At 47.3% G+C, this 26,241-nt stretch overlaps 1 protein-coding gene across 2 annotated transcripts in view; it reads left to right on the forward strand.

The window, feature by feature from the left end:
- The window catches only part of GEMIN5 (gem nuclear organelle associated protein 5), a 1,331,385-nt gene that overhangs the window by 1,063,360 nt on the left and 241,784 nt on the right, over window positions 1–26,241 (forward strand). For both annotated transcript variants that reach the window (XM_069653955.1, XM_069653956.1), the window contains exons 23-24: window positions 18,547–18,666; window positions 19,490–19,700. In XM_069653955.1, the coding sequence (XP_069510056.1) occupies window positions 18,547–18,666; window positions 19,490–19,700 (331 nt within the window). The remainder of the gene's footprint in view (window positions 1–18,546; window positions 18,667–19,489; window positions 19,701–26,241) is intronic.

The following is a 26,241-nucleotide window of genomic DNA, read 5'->3' on the forward strand; positions in this document are numbered from 1 at the left end:
CCCAGTCCCAGCGCTGGAAGCGCCGGGCTCATAATGCTTGGGTGGACTTACCTGCAGCAGACCATGCTGCTTACTTACCTGCCAGGTGAACCCCTGATCCCCTTCTGTTTGGGACTACTTTTCCTGTTGGGTGAGGCAGGAGCCACTCCCTAGGTTCAGAACACTGGAACTCTTCTGGAAAGCAGGAACTCTTTTCTTACCTAGGCGTGGCTGTGGAAGGAGACATCTAAGCACTACAGGAGGCTATTTAAACCACACCCGATGGATGAATCTTGCTTTGCGTTATTCTGCATTCTCTGCAGCAGAACGCTCATCGTGTCTTCTGCTTCTGATCCTGGGCCTAAGGGAACAAAGGCTTACCATCCTGGAATCCAGTCTTCAGCAGCACCTGTAAAGACAAAGAAAGAACAGGTTAGCACTACGGTCTTCAGTGGCAGCGCATCTCTTACCTGGTCCATCGGCTGTCACCAACGCCTCGCGCTGCATTCCGGCATCTGAAAGACAAAGGCTTACCTACTCTTCGCACGCTCCGGAGGCCTTCGGTGCTGCATCCCGCATCTGAAAGACAAAAGAAGGTGCGTTTAAAGACATTGGGCAACTTTATTACTCACGTGCCATTACTCCTTCCCACGCCGAATCCAGTGGGTATTCCAGCACCCTTCAGCTTCTCTAAAGCTCCGAACTTGTACCTGCAAGATAAAAGGGACAGTTAGTGCGCATCGTGAAGCAGGCTACAAGCGCTTACTTACGTGCTTCCAGGCACTTCTATTCCTCACGCGGGTTCGATCCTCAACTCTCATCAGCCCGCCATCGCCGGAACCCTGCAAAACAAGAGATATCATTACAAAAGACTTTTAAGACATTTGAAGTGCCCAGAACTTACCGTTCGTGCAGTTAACGACGGACAGCAGTCCTCTGAGGTCAAGAGGCCTGCACCCTTATCCAGTGAAGAAACTGGTTACGGCACCCTGCCCCGAGGCAGATGGAGAGCTCGGCGTTCACTTACCTAAGGTGAGGGCGGTAACCTTTGGGGTTCTACAGGAGAAGAGAAAGGAAAGAGGAGAGAGGCACCCAATAACCCCAGTTCATTAATCCCATATTTTCTATCTGCAGACATCTTACTCTTCGAGTCAGACATACAGTGCACAGAGGTCCAGCCCAAAGAGCCAACCGTGTGTTACACATCACCTTTGAAGATACGGCATGCACCCAGTCAAGACCGGCGCCTCTGCGGGAATCAGGTGAGCGTTACAGGGAACCCCGGCAGTTTTTTTCTCAAATGCGTAGACCCATTTGCTTGCTCTTCCAGAAAGCGGGGGCAATAATTTCAATAAATTTGCCTTTTCCATTTGGGCCCAAGGGATATAATTGGGTCTTCCTGCCCCACTGTGTATCAGTGGAAATTGCAGCTTGCATTTTGCTGTCTTCCCGGTACTTACCTTCATTCCCTTTCTGCCCAATATTTCCATTCACCCCATTCTGTTTCTCAACTTCCCGTTCCACTCTTCAATTGCCCTTCCCAAAGGTGTCTGTCCTATCCCCGCCGATGCCCCACCTGCTACGATTTCTGGTCTTCTTTCCTCTTGTTCTTGCTCTTCTATGTCGCACCAAAATTCCTCCTCTCTGTCTGATGTCTTGCCCCTCCTTCCGCCTCCCCCTCATTTGCTTCCTGACCTACCTCTATTATTCTCGTAGGTGTGCCATTTATTCGGAACAGGATCTCCCCCTTCTTCTGTGCACCTGTCAAGTGACTGGGACATTTGTGTCTGTTCTAGTCTGGAGGTGCCTGATCCTACTTGCTCACATATAGCTCTCAATCGGGATAGTTCACGTCGGGCCATTGATAACCTTGAGTCTAAGTCTTCTGTGTACTTTTCAATATCTATTGCCGGGGTACTCACCTGTCCACCCGATCTCGGACACTTGTATGGGGGAGGTGCTGTGGGTTGAGGTGTGGTCAGGGGCGTAGGTTTTGACACATATACTGGGTCACTGTACCCTTCGGCAGGGACTGGTTTGGGCAGGAGGGGATACAATGGTGCAACTTCTAGTCGACCTTCCTTCTCTTCCCCTTCCTTCCCACTATTCCCTACTGCCAGGGGAGATGAGACCTGTTCTTTGATTGGTTCTTTACATTTGATTGCGGGCACTTCGAAGAGCCTCCATAAATCTAATATCTCTCTTCTATTGTGGTACTGTTTGCCTTTGTATTTCATATACAGACATGTGGCTACCATGTCCAGCACATTTATATGGAATGATCCTCCTTTGGGCCACACCTTAACTCTGTGATCCATTGATCATGGTATTTTGTAATTCTGTCAGCATACCCTTGCAAACTCTGACAGATGTGAGCCAACAGTGTTTCTGCACCCATTCTTATCCCCAACACTCCTTCCGTTACCTTATGAACCTTGTACTATAATGAAGCAATTTCACAATACTATAGCACCTTACACCTTTGTATGGCAATTTTGTGTCAAAATATTCAAATTTTATCTCCAATTTTTTCACACTTACCATAACAAAATATGTGAGAACAGTAACACAGTATCTACTCTGTCACGGCTAGCCCGTTTACACTACATGCAACAAACACGATAAAACAATCACATAACAGTAACGAAAAAACATATAACATTTAACACAAATCTTCCTGCCTGTCCCCTCTTACACCTGCTATCTATACCTTGGTGGTCTGTTTTCTTCCATTTCTGTCTCCTTTACCCAAGAAAGAAAGAAGAAAGCATTTGTAAATTGTACTACTCCGAGCCTCCCTTTATATGAGACTCCTACTGATTACACTTATTTTCTCTTTTTACTGCCAGCACTAGTCGAGATAGCACTATGCGGCACTGCCTTCCACCCCCTCGCCGAGCTAGGTTCCCGTATTCCTCTTTCACCTCGTAATCTCCTTAACTTGTCCTAATGGCCATATGCAGAAAGAATATATTAGACCCACAAGACCTCCTTTAGCTGTTTTTCCCTTTACTCTCTTAACACCCCTTGCCTTCATCGGACTGTGTATACTACACCTATATCCCTTCTCTAGCTTCCTTTAGCATCGCTTGCACTTACTCACATGTCCGTCTTGATCCGAGACCCTCCTGACCCGGTCTGTCCAGGCGCTGCCCGCACTCAATGGCCGCCCCCGGCGAGCGGTATGGTGGATTTTGCCAAGTGGGACCCGTACCCTCTTGCCCTACTGCGTGCACACGTCTAAGTGTACCGGTTGCCGTAGACGGGAAGCTCTCTTGAGGGGGCGCGCCCTGGGTCTCTACTGTGGCCAGGGACTTCTCGTGCCAAAAGGAACGAAGGGACAAATCACATCCCGGGGTCACCACTTGAAAGTAAGCGTTCCCAAAAATACAATACCAAACTCCCCAAAGAGAGTCAATAACGGACACACCCCAGGAGGGAATGAGACCAGGACCAAGTGCAGGTGAAGATAAAAATTAATGTTTATCCAAAACCACAATAGGGCAAGCAGAGGACTCTGCAAACTCTGAGAGTGCTCTGCCAAACATCAGTAAACATCTACATTCTGTTACAAAACCACGTCACCTATGATGTGGGAGTTAGGGATTACATGAATCGATGAGATTGGCCAAAGGGGAAAAAGCATTATAGAATGTGTAGGGCCGAAGTTTCAGGATTGGTGAGGCACCGCGTGGTGTCATGGTGATGGTTGTCGGTCAGCTGGGCTCATCGGGGTGGAGTACCGGATCAGGAGACGTCTGAATTGATGCATCTTGGCTGCACTAACATTTGCAATTTGGCCACGCATACTCATTCAGTGTTAACTATAATTCATAATGCCTTGTAAATCCTACAAGTTAATCTAACATCACAAGAGAAATAACACATAACTCTAGGTGCTCTTACCTCATCATAAAAAACACTATACAATAAAGGGACTGCTTCATGAGTTCAGGTTCTTTATCAGGGGGCACATGTCGGGGATACCTCTATCATTCTGCTTTGTTAGATCTAGTTTGCGACATCTTTATGGTATGTTAGTACAAGAGTAAATATATTGCCACCATGGTCAGTCGGGGTTGGGGTGAGCTGGGATATTACCTGGTCAGAGGGCACAAAACCGGTAAATCATAAAGGTGGTGGGATGAGAGGCTTGTTGCCCATATTTCTTTCACTGGAGTCCGGGGGCGGAGTTTATGGTGCCATCGCAGGTCAGGGGGCTCGTGGGAGGGTGGATACTTGGCGCAGGCTCAGCAGAAGGGTGATAGGTTACAATTGTAGTATCACATTGTCAGTGAAACAAGGGTCTTTAGATGTCAGCCTGGCCTGAGGGGACGGGAGGGGGGTGGGAGATGAGTGCTTGGCGCTGCAGGAGAATGAAGAGAGAGCCCTGTGGCCTCTAGCCGGTCTACTTTGTGGGGTTGCATACAAATCTTTAGCATGCAAGGTAGAATTAGGCCAGTGTGGTTGCAGGTACATCAAATAATATGCGAACAATTATCATAATATAGGTTACACGTTTACGTATATCATGAGTACCGCATTACAAAATAAATTCTATCTACACCAGCCTTCTGGCTTTACCATTTTGTATTATATACATTTGGAACCGTACATAAATTGAACATGTTTGTGAACACAAACATAATTATAAAGCTAGTGAGCATCTGGATCGTGTACCTTGCATTATATCGAACAAGTAAATTGACATGACATATACATTAGTGAGCGCAAAGAACAAGGTTCGTTCAACAATAGAGGGCCTAGACATATGACCAATAGCTTTATGTGCAGTAAAAATAGGTGAGGATCTTCTTGTTTCGTTTTCTGAAATCAGCCCCTTAATACACACCTACATGAGAGGATTTATAACCTTCACAGAGGGATTAGCAGTATGGGTGAACCAGGGTGGCACATCGGCGTAGGGTGTGTATCTGTTACTTCAAGAGGAGAACAAGGTCGGGGGGGTTATCCACAGTGTATGTCAGAAATGTGGGGTCTGCAAGGGGACGGGGCATGTTTGTGGAGATTCATTGTTTTCCTCAAACCCAAGCCTTTGCCCGGTCATCCACGAACTGTGGAAGGTGAACGATACAGTGTTTGTCATGTAGCTTGTTCGCGCCCAGTCTCTCCTGGGAACAGGCCTTCTGCAGGGCCACAGAGGGGAGGAGAGTGAGGGAGATGACTGGCTCGCTGTGCGCGATCTCGAGGGGAGAGCTGCAGCTCTGCAGGCAACATTTGTCTGAGGCCTTGGGTACCATGTACAAAATGGTGTCTGGGATCAGCTTTCTGGTCAATATGTGCCTACATATGGGTCGTCCCGCAGCCATCCCGCATCCCTGGCCACAGGCTTATGGGTGGCCAGTGGACAAATCATAATCTGCACGTGGGTTGGAATTGAGGGGAGGGGGTCTCAAGGACCCTTTCCTCCCATACACAGGCGACCCTTCCTTTGCTAATTCTGCTAAGGTGTTAGTGCTAGAGTCTATATATATCGTTTCTTTTCACTAATCTCGTATAGTAATAAAGAATGTATTTCTATTTTCCCTTCAATTGAATCACATTTTTCAACCAGTGTTACCAGCACATTTTCTAGGGCTTGCAACAGTTCTTTTGTGTTCATACTCACAAAGCTTGCATTACTAGAGACATCAAGTGTATTGATAAATGTACTTTTGTCTGCGATTCTCTTCACCTTTGTTTCTGAGATAAACTTGTCTACTGCTAATCTCGCTTGTCTGACAACAATCAATCCAGTCAGTGGATCAATTTCAAACCTTTCTCCTACTTTCAAGGGTCCGTCCTTCTCCTCAATCATTATCTTTTTACTCCCCACACGGACGTCGTCCACTAGATCGGGAGAAAGGCGTACCTCTGTGACATTCTTTTGAGGGGTGACTTCATTCAGTGCTTGTTTCATAACACATTGTTTCTCTATTATATTATCTGTTGCATTGTTATCAATGCTTTGATTTACACACAGGATAGAAGGAAGGTTAATCTCAGCTGTTTTACTTATTGCTAATACCTTTAGTGTCTCACTACTGGTAGCGTTGCCGTTCTTATCAGCTCTCTCTACTATTTGCGATTCAACAATCATATTAGACCGGCAGTCATTTATACAGTCTACTCTCTTAGCTTCAGGTATAAAATCAGCACTATTTGTGCTCATTCTCACCATATCTGGATTTACCTGGGGACTCGAAAGTACTTGGGCGAGCAATTTACTTCCAATACAAGGGAACGCAGAACTTAGTTCATCCATGATTTCTAAAGAACTCGTTTCCGTCTCAAGAGGAGTCCTCTTTGGCAGAGTTGCCTCTCCAGGCAAATTGATAGGATGTTCGATTTTGCTGAGGAACGTAGTCATTTTAGCGAGTTTACATTCTATACGTAAGTCGGGTTGGCTAATGGTCTTGCGTTTACATGCCTGAGTATTCCTTACAGGGGTTCAAATCCAGTTTACCCATGCCCAGGATAGATAGCTGATTATAATTAATTGATATGCTAGGGTGTTTTTGGCGATTAGCGGAGCGTAACTCCATACACACCACCAGCTAGAATACAGATAGCAAAACTTGATCAGCAACAAATAGTTACGGCTCAACAATTGCGGTGATCATCCTAATTGGCGAGACTATTAAAGACAGCAGCAGCGTCTTTCACACTTCAGCTGCACAACAACTTACAATTCGAAAAGCTACCTGTAGATTTTTTTATATGGAACTTAAGCTTACATGTACTGTAAGCTTTCTTATCTACTTCAACTCGTAACCTCGGGCTAATTGAGGTGCGAGGCGTACAGCAAACGGCACACTTGCAAGCACTTACAGGTGCGCGCGTAGTCACCTGGGTATATCAAGGTTTTCTGGGAGATTAGTGGGAAGGGCTAAAACGTCATCCACCACGCTAGAAGAGGAAAACCGACAAAGAGACTGATGTAAGTAATATAGACGCGTACTCAGTCCCAGCACAGAGTCCCAATAGTCTGTAAAATCACAAGTCCCAAGTTAACAGCTGGTTGCTATATTTACTTGTAGAGGGAGTCTCGAGTTTTGCCGTATCTGACGATAGTGCTTCCTCTTGCAGGCTAGTAGCTGGCGCGGCAGCATGCAGCGAGGGTTCAAGAGCCAAGTCCAGTGCAGCAAACCGCACACTTACAAGCACTTACATGTGCACCTGTGTATATATGGTTTCTTCTCACTCGTATATATGTTTACTTTGCTTCTTCAGTTACATCTTCATTCTTTAAGTATCCTCATATCGTTTGTGCGTCATTGTCTTCTCCTTATGACATCACTTTGTATCTGTCAGATTTTCTTTACAGTTCTTCAATGTTCAGTGGTGTCTGCAAATCTCCTGCTAGCTCTTCACTTCGAGCGTACATTCGGTACTGTTGTCTGAGTGCATAATGTCTCTCATAAACACAATGCGGTATTGGAATGATGCCCGGTGTAGTGTCTTCTTGTCCTTCATCAATAGGTCGGAAGTGAGAGGGCGGGTTCTATCAATGACGTACACGTCTGCTCCTCTACAGTTTGTAAAAACGGTGCTTAAACAACAAGACAGCCATCTTGGCTACTTTAAGTACAAAGGGGACTTCCTTGTGGTAAAAAAGTTAAGTTACAGAGTTCATCACCATTAAAAAAATCATACACTGTCACCATCCTGCACTGAACACACTTCGCTAGTTAAGGTACTCGCACAGCGACAAATAAATGGAGGGCCAGGGTCCCTCTTCACCGGTAGACATCTGGCCTGGCAGTGGTGATTAAGACTCCAAGTGCTTCATTCTGTATTGATTTTATTAGAGCTTTTTTTTTTTTAAAGTTGTGTGCCCATTTCATTTTATTTTTAGATTTATGCAGGCTAGATATGATACTGTGACATTGTGGTCACTGGGCTTATACACTTTAAAGCATTGCACTTGTGCTTGGTCCTGCTTTTAATTCCTTGCGGGGTTTAGTGGGGGAATCATGCAGCTTCAAAAAACTGTGATGTGCATGCCAAACATCCGGGGAATCTGTGTTGCTGAGCAATATTACACCAGCTTATTTGCATTTTAAACTGACATTTCAGAGCTTCACTCTATATAGATACACATGTATTTGTTTATATTAATATATTGTTAGCGCAGATTTCATTGAATTGGTACTTTATCTTTCTTATGTTGTCCGTACAGGTAAATACAAAAATTCTCTATTTAGCAACATACATTATACATGAAGTCAGATGGTAAGAACAGAAATGCATACATGTATACAATCAGTTTGATGTCCAGTGTGAGAGAGACACATATCACGCTTTAGAATAGCAACACTGTTACAGTGATGCAAAGTAGGGAGAAAAGTTGTTACACAATAGCTCATCCAGTTTTTCCCATCAAATCTTCTGGTTTTGGTGCTGCATCACTTCTCGCTGATGGCAGTGAAGTCTCCACCCATTACATTGCCTCCGGAGTTCAAATCTTCTGCCTGAGGCCTTCAGGAGTCCGTTGAGATGAGGCATGAGGAAGGAAAGCATTTTTAATGCCTGCTCGACTTGTAACCTGAAGAAGGTTTACATCGAGGATCTTCATGAACAGTGCCACTACTGTCTGTATCCGGACCACGACTTGTACAAGTGTTCCATCTGCCAGTCGTTCTAATCCAAAACCCGCAAGGCCCGTCTCGGCAGGTTGGTTGCCTGGTTGGAAGAAGGTGCCGGGGACTCTGACTCGGCCTCTGTCCGTAGTTATGCCTCTGCCAGGCACAGCAGACCCCTAGAGCGCACTCCTCTTCAAAGAGGTTGAGGTCTCGTGAATCTTCTCTGGGGACGAAAGCAAAAAAGGAACATGCATCACATGCCTGGGCTGCTCCCTCATCGATGATATCATTGACATCTCCGTTCATGTAGGCCACTTCAGCGCCGAGAACACATTTGTCGACAGCTTCGTCATCAAAGCACTCTTCAGAAAAGCGACGCTCGTCCACGACTACAGTTCCATCATCGATGCCATCATCGTCGACGACAACACAGTCGGCCCAAATCCTTCTGTACATTGAAATCCTCTTTGGCGGCCAACCCGTCGATGACTCTGTCAACCACCTAGTAGACGACAGAGGCAACTACGTCAACTAGCGAAACCATTGCTTTTGTCCAGTTGACCACTTAGTCAACAACCAAATCTTCAACTTCATTGCCATCCAGACCTACGCCATCACCAAGCCTCATCGTCAACGCCTGTACAAAGGCCTTTGGTCTCCATGTTCCCAAAGGGAGTTGCTGTGGACAGGGAGGTCCCGTTCGCATCATTGTACCTCCCCAGGCCAACTTGTGCTCAGTCACTGTTTACACTGGCTCCTTATGAACCTCCTGCAGTTCCCTGTCCGTCCATGGCCCCTCCAGCACAACTACTAGAGCAGGGTGCTGATTCCTACATGGAGGTTTTGGAGGTGGTGTCTTCAGAAAACAAGGAAGGAGATGATGCACCTCCTGTTAGCATGCCTCCACCAGGTCCAACAAAACAAGACCTTCCTTTACCTTCCTCTACCTTCCTCAAGGAGTGGTGCACCGCCAATGGATCTCTGCCTTAATGCCAGTAAAACGGAGATTCTCATTGGCACATCTGCTCCCTTCTTTCCTGCCACTCTCTGGCCGGCTTCTTTTGGCCCTCTTCCTGCTCCCACCTGCAAGGCTAAAAACCTTGGCGTCATCTTTGACTCCACACTCTCCTTCTCTCCTCACATCTCTGACGTCTCTAAGAAGTCGCACTACCAACTGCACCTCCTCAGAGGTATTCTTCCTTTCCTCTCCTTCCCCCAAAAGCTCACTGTCTCCAGAGCTCTGGTTCTCTCTAGGCTGGACTATTGCAACAGCCTCTATCTAAAGCTGCTTGTTTCTACTCTTCGCCCCATGCAACTCATCCAGGACAGGACTGCGAGACTTGTCCATGGCCTCAAGCCCAGGGATCGTATCTCTCCAGGACTGAAATCTCTGCACTGGTTCCCAGTGGCAGCGAGGATTAAGTTCAAAACCCTCTGCATTCTCCACAAGGCCTTCTGGGGCCTCAATACCTTCAACTCTCTAAATATCTTCCTTCTCGAGCTATTCGCTCATCCGCCTCCAACTCCCTCAGGGTCAGTCGCTTCACCAAGCGAGTTGGTGGTAGATCTATCTCTTTGCTGGGGCCTCCCTCTGGAACAGCCTCCCTGCCTCCCTGAAACTTGAGGAGAACAATCTCTGGTTCTGGAAGCATCTTAAAACCTTCCTCTTTGCTTCTGCTTTCTTTCCCCCTCTCCCCTGCTGAATTCCTGGCTGAAACTGCACTGGTTACCTGGCCACCCTTCTGATCTCGGTCCCAGGCCCTGCCAGTTGTACACCAGCACTGCCTTCCTGGCAACCCCTGCACCATGGGACTGTTTTCTGTATCCCTACTGTCCCTACTACCAGCACTTATGTCTGCACTTACCTTGCACTTGTCACCAGCTGGCCGTTTTGTTTATTTAACTTATTCTATTATCCCATGTACTGCACTTTCCCCTCCCCTTTCCCCCGCACTTTTCCCTTTCCCCCTTCCCATGCACTTGCGCAATCTGAATGACACTTGGCCTAGTAAGATCGTTGTCTGTCTTCCCTCCCTCTGTTCCCCCTCCCTTGCCTCGTCGCGCCTTGAAACACTTGTGTATAGGCGCGTTATAAATGCCATATCATATCGTAAGATTCCACTCAAGCTCATGCTGTGGCACCTCAGTCTTCTCCAAGGCCTCCTGTCCCAAAGGATATACATTCTGGTTTGAGAGATGTCAACACTACAAACACTAGTTTCGGAGCTCCTGCATCGACTTCCGGCGGCACCATTACCTCCTCTAGTGCAACCCTGTGAGTTCACTACAAGGGAAGGCCTAGCTCCTCCCCTGCCCTCGAGACCGCTTCAGGGGTTCTACCTTTACCACCGTCACAGATACAGGCACCGACGCTGATGACTATCCATTGGATGATTGCCCAGGCACCCACTGCACAAAAGAGTTTGAATATCTGGTGCCAGGTTACGGTAAGCCAGCAGACCTACCGCCAAGAGATTCACTCCCAGACGAGATTGCCTCCTTCCATGCCCTCATTACATTAGCTGCAAAGCTTTTTGCTATTCTACCTGAAGAACAGAAAAGGGAAAGTTTCCTTTGACAGCTATGGCAATCTTCCAGGAAATTAATGGTGGCCATTCCAGTGCTGGAAGATATCTATAAGGCTGGCCTCCTTGTCATCAGAAACCCATTCTCTAAGAAGGGTCGCTTTGACGAAAACCCAAATGAATGCACACACAACCCCGCCCAGACTCTGTTGTTTCTGCAGTAGCCCGTAAGCATTCTGCCAATCCCTTCTCTCCCTGTATGGTGCCTCCAGACAGATGGAAAACAGACTCTTTTGGAAAGTCATATCTACAGCCGCAATGACAATAAAGGTGGCTAACGCTCTTGCTATTCTCTCGCGTTATGCCTGTGAACTAAGGTTCAAACTGGGACCAACACTGGATTTTCTCCCTGATGACAAGTGGGATGAGGCACTGCCACTGCTGCATGAAGGGGAAGCAGCATCTGATCATTCCATCTCCATTGCCATGGACATAGTGTAAACAAGATTTCAACAGATACTTCTGGTCAGGAAAAAGTCAGGAGGATGGGGACCTCCGGTGACCCAACAAATTCTTCACATCTCAAAGGTTTTGCATGGTGACGCTACAACACATCCTGTACCAGCTGAAAGAAGGGGACTTCCTCACCTCTCTAGACCTAAAGGATGCTTATTTCCATATCTGCATTCATCAGCGGCACAGGCGCTTCCTCCGATTTCAAGTTCAAGGAAACAAAAATTCAAGGCCCTGCTCTTTGGATTAAAGCCAGCACTAAGAGTGTTCACAAAATGCCTAGCTGCAGTGGCGGCCCAACTCCGTTGTTCAGGTGTTCACGTTTACCTGTATCTGGACGACTGGCTGGTGCGCGCTCCATCTCTACCACTAGAGACGCAGGACACTGAAGATTCCATCCAGTATCTAACGCCTCTGGGGTTCTCAGGGAAACTTGCAAAGTCATGCTTGCAGCCTGCTCAAAACTCACTGTTCTTGGGTTCACACCTCAACACTCTTGCATGTCTTGCCACGCTTCGGAGAAGAGGGGGAAAACAATACTGCACGAGGTCCAGCATCTGTCAGAACTACCAATCACATCACATCAGTCCACTCCTTCATGTCGCTCCTGGGCACGTCATCTTGCATGGCATTTATCCCTCAATGCAGGTTTCAGATGAGGCCTCTTCAAGAGTTCCTAGACTCCTGTATTCAGGGTCCTGGGAGGGCAATCTTCTCCTCACGCTTCCTTTCGCCAAGCTGTCCAATGGTGGAGTCATTGTCTCAACCTCACACCTTTTGCCTTCCAACGCATCAGGTCCGTTACCACGGATGCATTCCTGGACAGTTGGGGATCCCACACAGGACAGTGCCACGCCAGGGGTTAACAGAAGAAAAAGCCCTTCACCTCAATGACCTGCCGTTGTGGGTAGTGTTCTGGGCCCTGAAGTCCATCAGACCCCAGCCACAAAACATGGTGGTTCATATCTTCACAGACAACACCACCACCATGTTCTATATCCACAAGCGGGGGTCGGGGGGGTCCGTGCTCCGAATCGCTCTGCAGAGACGCTGTGGAAATGGGCGCTGGCGCATGGCATGTTTCTGATTCGCTTCCATCTACCAGGAATCCACAATACGTTTGCAGATTCACTCAGCAGGGAACTCTGCTCCTGGCCCGAATGTGAACTTCACCAGAGCTAAAGCTCTCTGTCTTTTCGCCAAGTAGGAGAAACTGGAGATCGACCTGTTCGCTACAGCGACCAACAGAAATGCACTAAGTTTGTGAGTCTGTTTCCCCAGAAGGAGGATCTGGGGGATGCGTTCTCACTCCACTTGGAGCGACTTTTCCTTTACGCTTTTCCTCTGATCCCGCCATTAGTTCGAGTTCTCAGTAAACTTAAACAGAACCGCTGCACTGTGATCCTGAAGTGCCTAGCATGGCACCGGCAGATTTGGTACTTGGACCTGCTTCACCTGTCAGTGGCTCTGTACGTCACATTGCCTCCTTTCTCCCACCTGCTTTCTACAGACGCCGGGTCAGTTCTGCAACACGACCCAGCATCCATCAACTTGACCGCTTGGCTCCTGCAGCCCTACAATTTGGAAGCAGTCCGCTGCCTCCAGACTGCAAACAAATCCTAGCCAGAGCAAGAGCACAATCTACGCTGTCCTGCTATAGGAGCAAGTGGAAACTGTGAGAAACCAGAAGGTGTCTCGCCCACTAGTCTGCGAGGATCAGTCATCCAGGTGGCTGGACATGGCCATCGCTTTTGGATCCAGTTCCTGCGGGTGGACCCGTGCAGGAGGATCTCCTGGGTGAAGGGTCTTCGGGGAGAGGGACGCCGGATGGTGAGATGTGGCATCCCCTGCCCTGTAACACCTTTACCCCATTCTACCAGATAGGATACTTAGAAACTCGTCCCCCTTCACAACACAAACACTTTCACACGTACAGCCCGCTATGAGAGAAAACAGATTACACCCAAGCTGTGTACCTGACATGTCCAAATGAATTGGTCAGTCGAGGTCAGGCAATTACTGACAATTACTCACACCTGACTACCATTAAACTTCCCACACACAGCTAAAAGGCGGAGCACGAGAGCACATTCTGAGCGAGGTAAAGCATACCAGGAAACAGCAGTTTTGAGACAGCAGCTGGATGAGAGAAGAAAGACCGGGGGATTGCACAGAGGGACATTCCCTTGACCTTTCCAACAAGGAACTGTTACTTTCAAGACCCCTCAAAACTAGAAAGCGGAAGACCAGGAAACCAGTCTGAAGAATCCTGTATTGTGTGTTGAAGATACCCAGGGCCCTCCCGCGTCATTAATGAAGGTGGGGAGAAGCAGCAGCCACCGTGGTACCGTCCTTGGCTTCAAGAACAAAGCAGCATCAGTGAAATTAACACAGCAGATGAGTTGGGGAGACCGATGCAAGAGCGGTCTGTGTTGAAGCCTAGGTTGCAAGCAGCAACATTGTTTGGCGAGAGCACGGAACAAACATTGTTAAAACAAGTGTGATAAAACATGCAAGTAAAGTTCAACTACTAATGAGTGTTTGAAGTTTGAAAGGAAAAGATTCAATAGCTTTGACAGAGTGGTTTGGCACTGCGTGTGTGCCCAATCGAAGGTATCTGTATGTATCCAGCTGAAAAGTGGCAAAAGTGAAATATAAAGAGTTGTAAAGAATTGTAAATCGAAGTGGTCCTGCGACGGGTCAAGCAAAATCCTGGTCACAGTCTAAAGTCTTAGTAAAGAAAGTTTGGAAAAACAAGATATATTGGTCCAAGCCCGACAGAGGGAGACTAATTGAAAGTTTGTGTTAAAGTGGGTCTGAGCCCAGCAGAGGGGGACCCAGGGTTAAAAGGGAATCGCAAGAGAAGTTGTGCATACGAGAATCCTGACGAGAAAGGAACTTTGAATGTTTGTCGTATCAGGCCCTCTGAAGTAAGATACTTTGAATGGCAGAGACTTTGGCACAGAAGGCCCCGATACTGAGATTTTTAACTGCATCCTCGTGCTAGAAAAGCCAGAGTATGTGCTAATCTAAACTGTGCCACCTTGTCCCGTGCTGAAAACGTGGGGAAGGAAAGCTAACGGCTTAACTATCCTGACATATCATTACTTGAACACTTTTCTTTTGTATAACATTGTTTCCCACAGCATTTGTATTTAGAAGTAAGGATTGGTAATAGGTTTATTAGCATAGACCCTTTTATTTTGACAAGACACCACTAGGACTACGTTCTTATTTGATGGTTGTAGCTTGCTCCCATCATTAGACTTCGGATTAGATAGGCGTTTTTCAAACCCAATTGAAGTTCAATAAACACCCTTGAACTGTGGTCACTTGTGTCTGTGTTACTGTTTGATACCATGGCTTCCTTACAAGATGTTTTGCCATATGGTGTGCAACTCATCACCTATATCTGTTACAGGTTCCGGCTGCTCAAGTCTTGCCATACCTCCTGTCTTTAGCAAAAGCTGGCTTAGCCCACTCGTCTATCAAGGTGCGTGCATTTGGCAGCCATTTAGCGCAACCACATACCACAAATTGGCCTTCTCTCTGGTCACATAGGTTGGTGAAGGAATTCCTCAAGGAGCTGTTTTGTGAGGGAAGTCAATGTGGTCCTCTCAAAGCTAATGGGACCTCCACAGGAGCCTCTTCACAGAGCCTCCTTATAATTTCTCTCCTGGAAGACGGCATTCCTAGTTTGCATCCCTTCTGCCAGACTGCCATCCTCTTCTGACTTGAACCTGCCTGGTATACTTTCTTACCATGGCTTTTCTCATACATATACATGATCTTGCAGCTTTTAACCTGCCTGTTGTATTTTCTGCCAGGACTTTTCTCATAAGCAAATTCTTGTAACTTGCATTGGTCCGATACACACTTACAACCTTGATAGCTACACGTTTTCATTTCGTTCCATCCTAAATCCGCCTGGCATAATCTTCTGCCAGGACTTTCCTCCCATATGTACTGCATACCTTTACAGACTTGACAGTTTCGTACATCTTTATTGTCCTGTCTTGAATTCTCCGGCTATATTATCCTGCCAGGGTTTCTCCCATAGGTCTTTTGCACACTCCCAAACTTGACAGCTTTTTCTGTATGTTTTGTTATGCCTCCTAAGAGAATTTAATTAGCTTGTTCCTGCTTATTTGCTTAATTTGTATTTATTTGTGTTTGGCAAGCTTGCCTATACGCCCAGGTGTCTCTGCTTCCCTTGGCTGGACTCACCGGCTTTGGCTGTCGTATGTCGGTTCTCCTGCTGCAGGCCGGTGGCAGCCTGCCTTTTCTCACCACCTCTGCTTAGCAGCTTCATGGCCTCTCACGGCTTCTGCTTCTCTGCTCCGTGTCTCTCAGGTCTTCGGTTCACTGGAGGCTTCCTTGTAGTACCGGTGAACGCCCTGAAGCTCTCCATATGCTTCTGGCGTCCTCGCTGCTCCTGCAGTCTTTCTTTTTCCTTGTCGGAAAGCCGCTTTACTCCACGGACACCACTCCAGCCTACGGTTCCTTGGTCAGCACTGAGGGAGAAAGAGGTAGCATTCTCCAGCCTGCCTCTCTGCAGCAGCTGTTGTGCCGGTTTAAATTTCCCGGCTTCAGGTAGCTTTCTTTAACAACTAGAGCGCAGCCTGCACTCCAGGCCCTTATTACTCTTCATTACTCAGCTCATCTTCCTTGTTACTGTATTTTCACATTTATGAAAATAAGTCTGTTTCTGATAACTTCTTGTCCTTGATATTTTGTCTGCAGACATTGGGAAGATGTCTTCAGTGCCTTTCTTAGGTTGGAAAGGGGAGGGATGACAATATACCATTATGGGGAATGGTAGGGGAATCCTCAAACGAGAAAGGGACATACCATGCCTCTTCCGATGATGTCGCAACATGCCCCCCTACCCGCGAGGGACACCTTCCCCCATGTGATCCTCCTTCAAATAACCGCCTCCAGGTTCAGGATCAGGTAGCGGCTGCTGTCCCCTGGCCACATGGGGAGAGGTAACCACCAGGAGAGAAGTGATGACCCCATCAGATTCATCACAACGTGAATCCAATAAAGATACCAATTCCTGAGTACAGGAGTTATAGGTAAGTAACTTGTTCCTTACTTGGCTAGGCGGGCCTAAATGAGCGAGCCAGTCTGGATATATATTTTTTTACTGTGGCATGTTGTTTTACTGGGCATCAAGGGTAAACCAAACATGAGTGTTACTATGTGGAGTCAACATGGATTTTCAGAATCAACCCTGTGGATAGATTCTAAGGGGCTACCCTATGCTGGTGAATAGGGAAATACTAATTTCCAGGCAATCTCTATGAAGGTAGTGTGACTGAGCAATCATGGTTAGACTTAGTGTGAGAGTGGAGAAAGGGTTCCATTAAGCACATACAGAGCACCCTTAATACAAGTTAGTAGTACATTTATAAAAATGCAGTTACATTTATTTAGGCCTTGGACAACTCAATCTCTAAACACACACTACTAACGCATGTACATTTACTTTGGGGTGCTCCGGCTATAGAGCACCGACACTTCAAACACAGTAAGACCAGTATTACTAGTACACTGTAAAGTAAAATAAAGAGTTAAAAACAGTATACAGAGCCTTCTCAAAATGTTGGGAAGGAGGGGACAACTACAGACTGTTAATTGAATGAAGGTCATTTTTTGTAATTGTCATAGCAATGTTTATGTGCTCCTGTTATTGCAGTTAGGGAAACCGAAGCACAGCCTTCACACCCCAGCCAACCATATCAGAACCACTCTCCTCTCAGCTGACAGATCAGGTCCAAAAATAGGTAGAACTCTCCCCGGTTGACCTTTTTCGGACTGACAGTATAGGTATCTGCTTATTAGATAACTGAACAAAGATCAGATTTCCATATTTGGAACACTCACCGACTGTACAAGTGCTCGGGAATGCCGAATGCAACATGTTCTACTAAACACATATGAATAATGTAACTTTATAAGCAACAAATGAAAGCCAAAGTTTGAAGACTTTCCTTATAGCGGAATAATGCAAGCCCAGCCAATAAAAGATGGCTACTGGAAGGATTTTGCCCAAAAGATCGCGACGTGAGAAGGAAATCTAAACATCTGCGTAGCCAGTGGGCTGCAGCAGGCTAACAGCAAAGTGAATTAATGTCTGACAGCAGTGATAGAAGGAAAGAGTTTTCTCATCCATGCAGCCAGAAGAGAACCCCGGAGGGCTTGTCTTGGCAATGATTTGAATCAGATGTGACCGCAAACTTAGCATTGAAGTTCTAAATACTTTTTAGGCAGTAAGCTGTCCTTTGTTCTGGTGGTAGATGGAATAGGTGTGGCTAAGTGGGAGAGGTAAGCAGCAGAGATGTGCAGTGCATTGGCAGGTCTGCTTGGCAAGAGCCTACATCTGCTGTTCGGCAGTGACACTATAAAGTGGTACAGGGTTGTGGTATGATCTCCCATTGCTGCATGTCTGAAGCACATATGTGCCATCTCCATGTGCCACATTCAAGAAATGCTCATGTCCAGGATAGATTTCAAAGCTGTATGGCAGAGCTTGAGTAAGGGTGGAAAATGGACCGAGCACCACCTATCGATAACTGGCGTCTGACTACCAAAGATGAGGCCAAAGGTTCAGCTGGGTATCAAAGAACAAGTTGGATCCAATAACAAAGTTGCTAGAGGCATCCCTGATTGCAGTTGAACCTGTAGCTTTGGGGTTATAAGTAGAGGTCCAAAAAACAAATACAGGCAAGTTGCAGCTTGCAGGACAGCTGGTTATGAAATCCTAGGAAAATCCAATAGCAAGCCCTCACAAGTTGCAGCCTTAGAAACAAGTATGGTATCACTCAGTTATTTTCTCCTGCTTCTGTGCCCTCGACTGTGAGGTAGACACACTGGAAGGTGGAATGTAAACCGCTTCAATAATGTCCTGTAAAAATAACCATCTTTTGTGTCCCCATCAGAGAAGCGATAGCAGTTGCCAAAGCCAGGCTGCTTCCAGAGGACCCTGTCCTGAGAGACCTTTACACTACCTGGGCAGCAGTGCTGGAGAAGGATGGCCATTACTCCATGGCCGCTAAATGGTATGTCCTCAAAATAAGTGCCAGCTAATCTGTTCAAAAGTTAAGATGTATGAGCATTTGTGTATAGTGGTACATGTATATTTACCATGTAACAGATTGATGGACCACAGCATCGCTGCACTCGTATACTAGACTACAGACTAATGCGACCAATGCCTACAGCAAGTGGAGTTCTCCACTCTTACAGACCACACATAACAGAACATCATATACATCAAGATGCTCCCCTTTGGAACAGTGTGGTATCTTGCAATGTTGAGAGTTGGTAGATTGGCATGGAGCAAAGAGTAATTTGCAGAAGAATGAGGAAGGATGAGGGTTAATAATTGGAATTTGTAAGAGTAAGCCACGCATTGCTGATGTTGGAACTGAACCAGAAAACTGGAACCAGGTCTGAGATTCACACAGATTTAATTTGATGAAACCTTCCCTTTTCAGTAAAGGTTCCTGTGTTATGATATGCATATTTGAAGGGCTTTACTTCCTACATTGTGGGCCCCCCTGCTCTGAGAACGGGTGTAGCTGTCTGATGTACTGAAACATCAAAGCCCAAACATACCTCACTCACTGATATCAAGCTGTGCTCTCCCTAGCACTTCAGCCTCATGAAAAGGACTGTTAATGCCAATTTGATATTTTCTCCCAGATGACCAGCTTACACTCTGAATTGCAAATATATTTCTCCAAATGCCTAAGGACTTGTAATCCCTTTGTGGCCAACCTACAACTGCATAGTGGGTCTTGCTAATTTGAAAGTAAGTGAATTATAGGGTTTACGATTAATTGAATGTCTGAACATCTGGTGTTTTCTTTTATTCATTAGCTACTTGGGAGCTGCTTCCACCTATGATGCTGCAAAGGTGTTGGCCAAGAAGGGAGACTTAGCTTCTCTTAAAGCTGCTTCTGAGCTGGCTCTGATAGTTGGGGAGATGGACCTGTCTACATCCTTCTCCCTCCGTTGTGTTCATGAGATGCTGTCTACAAAGAACTGGGTGGGGGTCCAGGAGGTCCTGCGACAGCATGGGGGTCTGCTGGTGAGTACCCTCTGTGAGTCTGTTTCTACAAGCCTGTGACTTAACTGCCACCTGTTATTGAAAAGCTCTCTAATTATGTATATGCTGGTGGGATTCACTTGAGTGTTTGTTAGTGAGTGAGAGGGGTCGAGTTCTCTGCTCTGCTGTTGAGGACCCCACTCTTCTCTCTGTGTCGCACCCTCTCTGGGCCTAATCCTGAAAGCTTGTACAATCCTGCCACAGGTGAAGACCTAGTAGTTTCTACCTGTTTTTACAGTTCTGACGTATGTGAGACAGAATCAAGATACCTGAACCTCAAGCACTTGAATCTGTGCAGTAATTGGAACATGTTTGAATGAATTGGAGGACATAGAGATATCTAGGCAACATAAGCCTTTCCAAGAAGTGTTATTGGGAGGGTTTGCCAGCGTCTCACATCTTCCAGAAACCGATCTGTAACGGGATATAGATTACGAGAGAGAAAGTACAATGGATCAAGACCAATGTGAACCCCTTGGTATCGGAAGTCTGTCCGTGAGATGTGATCAGGGCAGTCGGGAGGAATCGCCTGGTCACCCCCTTTACCGGGAACAGAAATGACTTATGCCAGTAAGTCCAGTAACTACTTCACTGTCTCAGAGACATTGGGTTACAGTGGGACAAGGGACCCCTGGGCTACCCAGAAATATTAAAAGTTTGTCCGCATTGAGGGAGACCCTGTTCTTGTGTCCGGTTGGCCAACATAACCCCCTGCACGTCAGATCTGTGCAAAGCCGGAAAGCCAGTGGTTCAATAGCAATCGTAAACAAAAGGGGGCATTGTGGACAGCCCTGCCGGGTCCCCAGCTCCAAGGGGAAGGCTCTAGATATTACCCTGTTTAACTTCACCCCAGCAACAGGGGCGGAGTACAAGAGTTTAACCCAGCAAATAAACATCTCCCCAAAACCCATCCCCGCCACTACCCCCTCACAGATGCTCAGACAAGACAGAGTCAATGCTTTTTCAAAGTCTATGGCAAGGAGTACAAGGGGTTCAGGAAGAACCGAAGCACGGTCCATCGTCCAATGGGGGTGGTACCTGATATTCATGCAGGTGGATTTGTCTGCCAAAAAAACACACTGGTCTGTGTACGGAAGGCATGGTATCAAACAGTAAGACAGACACAAGTGACCACAGTTCAAGTGTTTATTGAATTTCAATTGGGTTTGAAAAACGCCTATCTAATACTAAGTCTTAAGATGGGAGCAAGCTACAACTATCACAATAAGGCAGTCCTAGTGGTGTCTTGTCAAAATAAAAGGACCTATGCTAATACACCTATTGCCAATCCTTACTTCTAAATACAAATGGTGTGGGAAACAATGTTATCCAAAAGAAAAGTGTTCAAGAAATGATATGTCAGGATAGTTGAGCCATTAGCTTCCCTTCCCTGTGTTTTCAGCACGGGACAAGGTGGCACGCTCGAGCGTAGCACATACTCTGGCTTGTCTTAGCACAGGGATGCAGTTAAAAATCTCAGCTTTAGGACCTTCTGTGACAAAGTCTCTTTGCCATTCAAAGTCTTAGTCCAGGGTTCCTTTCTCCTCAGGATTCTCATATGCACAACTTCTCTGGTGATTCACTGTTCACCCAGGGTCCCCCTCCGCCAGGCTCAGTCCAAATGTATCTAAGATTTTCAACTGCGTGTGATTTTGCTTGACCCCTTGCATGACGACTTTGATTCACAATTCTTTGTTCTCTTCTTAATACAACCCTTTAACTTTCACTTCTGCCACTTCTCAGCTGGATACCTTGCAGGGACCTTCGATTGAGCACCCACGCAGTGCCGTACCACTCTGTCAAAGGTATCTTATCTTGCTTTTCAAAGTTCAAACATTCATTGGCAGTTCAGCTTTTACTTGCGCCTTTTTATAACACTCTTTTTAACAATGCTTATTCCAGCGCTCGCCATACAATGTTGCAGCTTGCAACCTTGGCTTCAACACAGACCAGTCTTGTATCTGTCTTCCCCAACTCAATGGCTGTGTTGATTTCACAGAGGCTGCTTTGTTCTTGGAGCCATGGATGGTACCATGGCAGATTCTGCTTCTCCCTGTCTTGATCAGTGACGCAGGAGGGTCCCTGGTATCTTCGACACACAATACAGGATTCTTTAGCCTGGTTTCCTGGTCTTACGCTTTCTAATCTCGAGGACTCTTGAAAGTAACGGTTTCCTGTCGGAAAGGTCTAGTGAAATTCCCTTCTTGCAATCCCTTCCTGGTTTGCCGTCTTTCTTCTTTTGTTCAGCTGCCCTCTCGAAACTGCTGTCTCTTCGTGTGCTTTCCCTCGCTCAGAGTGTGCTTTCCTGCTCCACCTTTTATCCGTGTGGGGAAGCTTAATTGAAGTCGGGTGTGAGTGATGGTCAGTAATTGCCTGACCTCGCCTGACCATTGTATTGGGACATGTCTGGTATACTGCTCGGGTCTTAGTGTGTTTTCTACCAGAGCGGGCTGTCCGTTTGAAAGTGTTTGTGCAGGAAACGGGGTTGGAGGGGGTAGAGTTCCTACGTATCCTATCTGACAGTATCTTGTTTTCCCCATTTATAAGAGGAATGAGATGAAAAGAGAAGCACATGTTAGGGGGTTTGTCTTTCTTTGGTATAACGACTATGGTGGCTTGCCTCCGGTCGAGAGGTAAAGAGCCCTCCTCTCTACTGTGGAGGAACAGATTAAGCAAGTGTGGAACAGTCAGTTTACCAGTCTTCTTACATACCTCCACTGGGAGCCCGCTAGACTGGTCTGCAGAGAGGCGAGGGAACCCAATGTCCCCAAACGGGGTGCAATCAACATGTTCAGCTCTCACCGGGGCCCAATATAGTGTTTTGTATTATTGCGCAAATCATTCTGCAATCTCAGAATCTTCTGTGTGGCCTTCCCCATTTTGATCTAGTATTACCCTGACATGCCTTCTCCCCTCATCATGCTGCTCCAGCCAGGCCAGCATTTTCTTCGCCTTATCCCCTAGCTTCATACATTGTGTTTAACCTATCACCATGCGCTTGCCTGGCGTTGTCCAGTTGGATATTGTGCAGTGTTTCCCTAGCTGCCAAAAGTAGTCTGTGTGGCAGGTGAGACTTATTGGAGAAAATCTTCCTCCAAGTTCTCGGCTGCAACTTCAGCCTCTCTTACCTGCTGTGACTGAGCTTCACGTTTTGCAGAGACCAGGAATCATTTTGCCTCTCAGTACTGCTTCATACACCTCCCAGAATATCGTTGGACTGTCCACCGGCCCAGTGTTAAGTGTAAAGTATTCCTCAGTTTTGTACATGATCCCTTACAAAATATCAGGAAAGCCAAGGTAATCATTGTTGAATCCCCACCTCGTCCAGTGCCTTGGTCTGCCGCTCTCCAGTTCGATGAGAAGCGGGGAGTGTTCAGAAATCCCTCTCGCCAGGAACCTGGCTGACATCCGGTGTGCCTTCAGTGGCAGAAGAAAGAAGTAATCTAATCTAGACATGGAAGCATGTGCTCGAGAGTGGAAGGAGTAGCCCCTGACATGCACATTAGCCTTTTTCCACACATCACACAGGTCACAAGCTGTTGTGAAAGTGCGCCATTTAGTGGGCACAGCAGGGTCCCTAGCCCGAATGGGAGTATGATCCATGTTCGGGTCCATGACATCATTAAAATCACCTCCCAAGATCCACAACTCGGGTTGATGGGAGAGTAGTACATTTTGAATAGTATCTAGGTGATCCATGGACAGTGCAGGGGCATAGACGGCCAGGATACCAACAGTGGGCCCCCACAGTTCCTCCACAACCAGGACTAATCTAGGTATTGTTTGGAATAGGGGCTCCTAAAGGGCAACTATTTATGAATAGAGAGGAAGAATAGTTAACGGGCAACGTATTTGCCTTGGAAGCAAGCCAATGCAGCGCAACACATGTTCAAAACCTGATCCCGGGCTTAGAAACCACTCGGTGGTATTAAGCGCATTATAAAAGAACAATTATAGTTATAATAAGCACCAGCCCCCCTCGGGAGCCTCTAAAAAAGCCTGCATGTGTTGCACTTCTCTTGTTAGTTCGCCTACATAAATTGCAGTTTGAGCCTGCAATGTGTATTTCGAGGAGGAGAGTCATGTCCGGCGAGTACCTGTTCAGGAAGTGGAGAACCAGTCCTGTTTAATCCAGGAACACAAGCCATTCACATTCCAAAACATCAACATACATTTTCGATTCACGCAATAGGCCCCAAACAAGTCGCAAAGAAGGAAGTGTGTCCAGATATAACCTCATACACCAAATACACCCGGAGTGCAACCCCCAACTGTCGTACCTTTACGTCAGCAGTGCATAATGCATAAAAAGGAAAATCATTTCGGCCCCTAACTTCCCAGCCGCCCCCTCCCATACATTGAGGGCGGTGCACCCGATTTAAGTGTATGCCCCAAGTACAGCCCAAATGCTGTCTCAGCAATCTTCATCCATGTGCCATTAACGCATGCTGCATAAACCAACATCCACTCATCAACCTCCCAACTTTCTCCCACCCCATACTTCACCCCAACTTGAAGTACCCGTCACCCAAACATGTGACCAAATAGTCACCAAACTAATAAGAAAAAGAAAAGGTGCAGTGTCCAAATAGTTTTGTGCATGAGGTCAGAAGGAAGAAAAAAGATCACAGGAAGGAACAATAGATAAGAGAAGGGGGGGGGCGTCCCCATCATGGCCAGTTTGTCTAGTCCAACCCCATGTCAATGGGTAATAATCGCGGCCTGTCTGCTCCTCGGCCGTCAGGACTGTAAGGTTCCATATTTGGATGAAGCTCAGCCTGCGTTCCATGACAACTGTGGAACACAGGTTGGGGAGCAGGCCACCGGTGATTGAGACGTCTGCACACCAGCGGGCTGCGGTCGGTCACGTACGTCCAAGAGAGCACCCCCTCGCTTGTGCCGCTTTGGGTCCTTCCCCAGGTGTGCTTCTACCCACACACTCTGGGGGTCCGAGACTGCCTGAATCATAGCATTGTGATGTATTTTCAAGAGAGCTGGAAAGAAGAGTGCGCATTTGACCCCATGTGCATGCAGCCGACTCCTGACTTGATCAAAGGCCTGGCAGGCTTTCTGGACCTCACAATTATAGTCGGGAAAGGAGGAGATCCTGGCACCATTGAACATTATGGGTCCTTTCATTCTCTCCATCTGAAGCAGGGCGTCCTGGTCTTGATAGTTAACGAGCTTGGCTATCACGGTGCGGGGTGATGCCCCAGGAGTTCGTGGACCGGTCAGGACCCGGTGTGCCCGGTTTATGGAGAAGAAATTCGAGAGGGTCTTTAGTTTCATAAGGTCCAACAGCCAACTTTCAAGGAAAATCTCCATACTAGGACCCTCATATTTTTGGGGAATGCCCAGGATACAGAGATGGTTTCTACGCCAGCGTCCCTCACCATCCTCGACTCTGTCATTGAGGGCCTTCATCTTCTGAGTGATCGTGGCCAGATGACACCCCATTGCTCGAAGGGCATCTTCAGAGTCAGAGAGCCGCTGCTCTGCTTCACCAATTCTGGATGCAAACTTTTGTAGATCGTGGCAAAGCCGCAAGATGTCAGAGCTGAGGCTGTCAGTCATCCCCTCCATAGAGTTGCTAGAGTCCGCAATGGCGCTCATGACATCCGCTCAGGATTGAGTGGCAGGAGGGGTGTCCTTGCCCTTCAATGTAGCATCTGGGGGAGCAGGTCTAACAATCACAGGAGTATTCAACGTATTGTTCCATTTTGTGCTGTGTGCTTGACTACTTCCGTTTGTCCTTGACCACATTGGGGATGAGTGCTAAGGGTTCCTCATGAAGGTCAACTCCCCGGTCCGAAGCAGAGGTCACCCGGGACAGGTCAGTCGGGACTGTTCGCCCAGGCCAACATGTCAAAATGCTGTCAAACTGCGGTGCGTCACAAAGGTACCATATGTTCATGTGTGGGCTAACACACACTGTCCAGTAGGTACAGTCTCCGGATGTGGTGACATGTATGGCCCAGGCCAGGAGATCGGAGGCCGGTGGAAGCATCTGGCCCAGATAAGCACTCCGGCATCCCCACGATGGGCAGGGCTATGGTACCCAGCAGGCATGGGGGAGATGGTCAATGAAGGAGCCCTATCACTGTGACAGTTCACGCTTGCTGCCCCCTCTCCCCCCGTCAGGCAATATCCTACGTGACAGGTACCAGTGTCGGAGGGTGTGGGGGAAAAGTCCCACTAGCATTGGCAGGAAAGCCCTGTGGAGGGGGTCACTCGCAGGAATCTTCAGGCAAAAATATTGCAACACAAGCTAGAGTGGGAGTAAAACCATGTAGAAATGTAGGCGCAGAACATTATAGGGAGCAGAGCAGTCCCCACCAAGCCAGCAGCCTCGCTCAAAGACAGCCAGAGGGCTTTGACACCGTCACAGGTGCGTCGGGTACACTGGCACAGGCCCACAACGGTCACAGTCCCCGGCGAGCACAGGAGCAGATCAGCGGGAAGGCTGGGGGGGGGGGGGGCGCTTAAGGAGACTGCAAACACGACCCTTTGTGACAATGCCCCG

This window comes from Ambystoma mexicanum, chromosome 3q (genome assembly GCF_040938575.1).
Source record: "Ambystoma mexicanum isolate Mex_15411 chromosome 3q, UKY_AmexF1_1, whole genome shotgun sequence".
NCBI lineage: Eukaryota > Metazoa > Chordata > Amphibia > Caudata > Ambystomatidae > Ambystoma > Ambystoma mexicanum.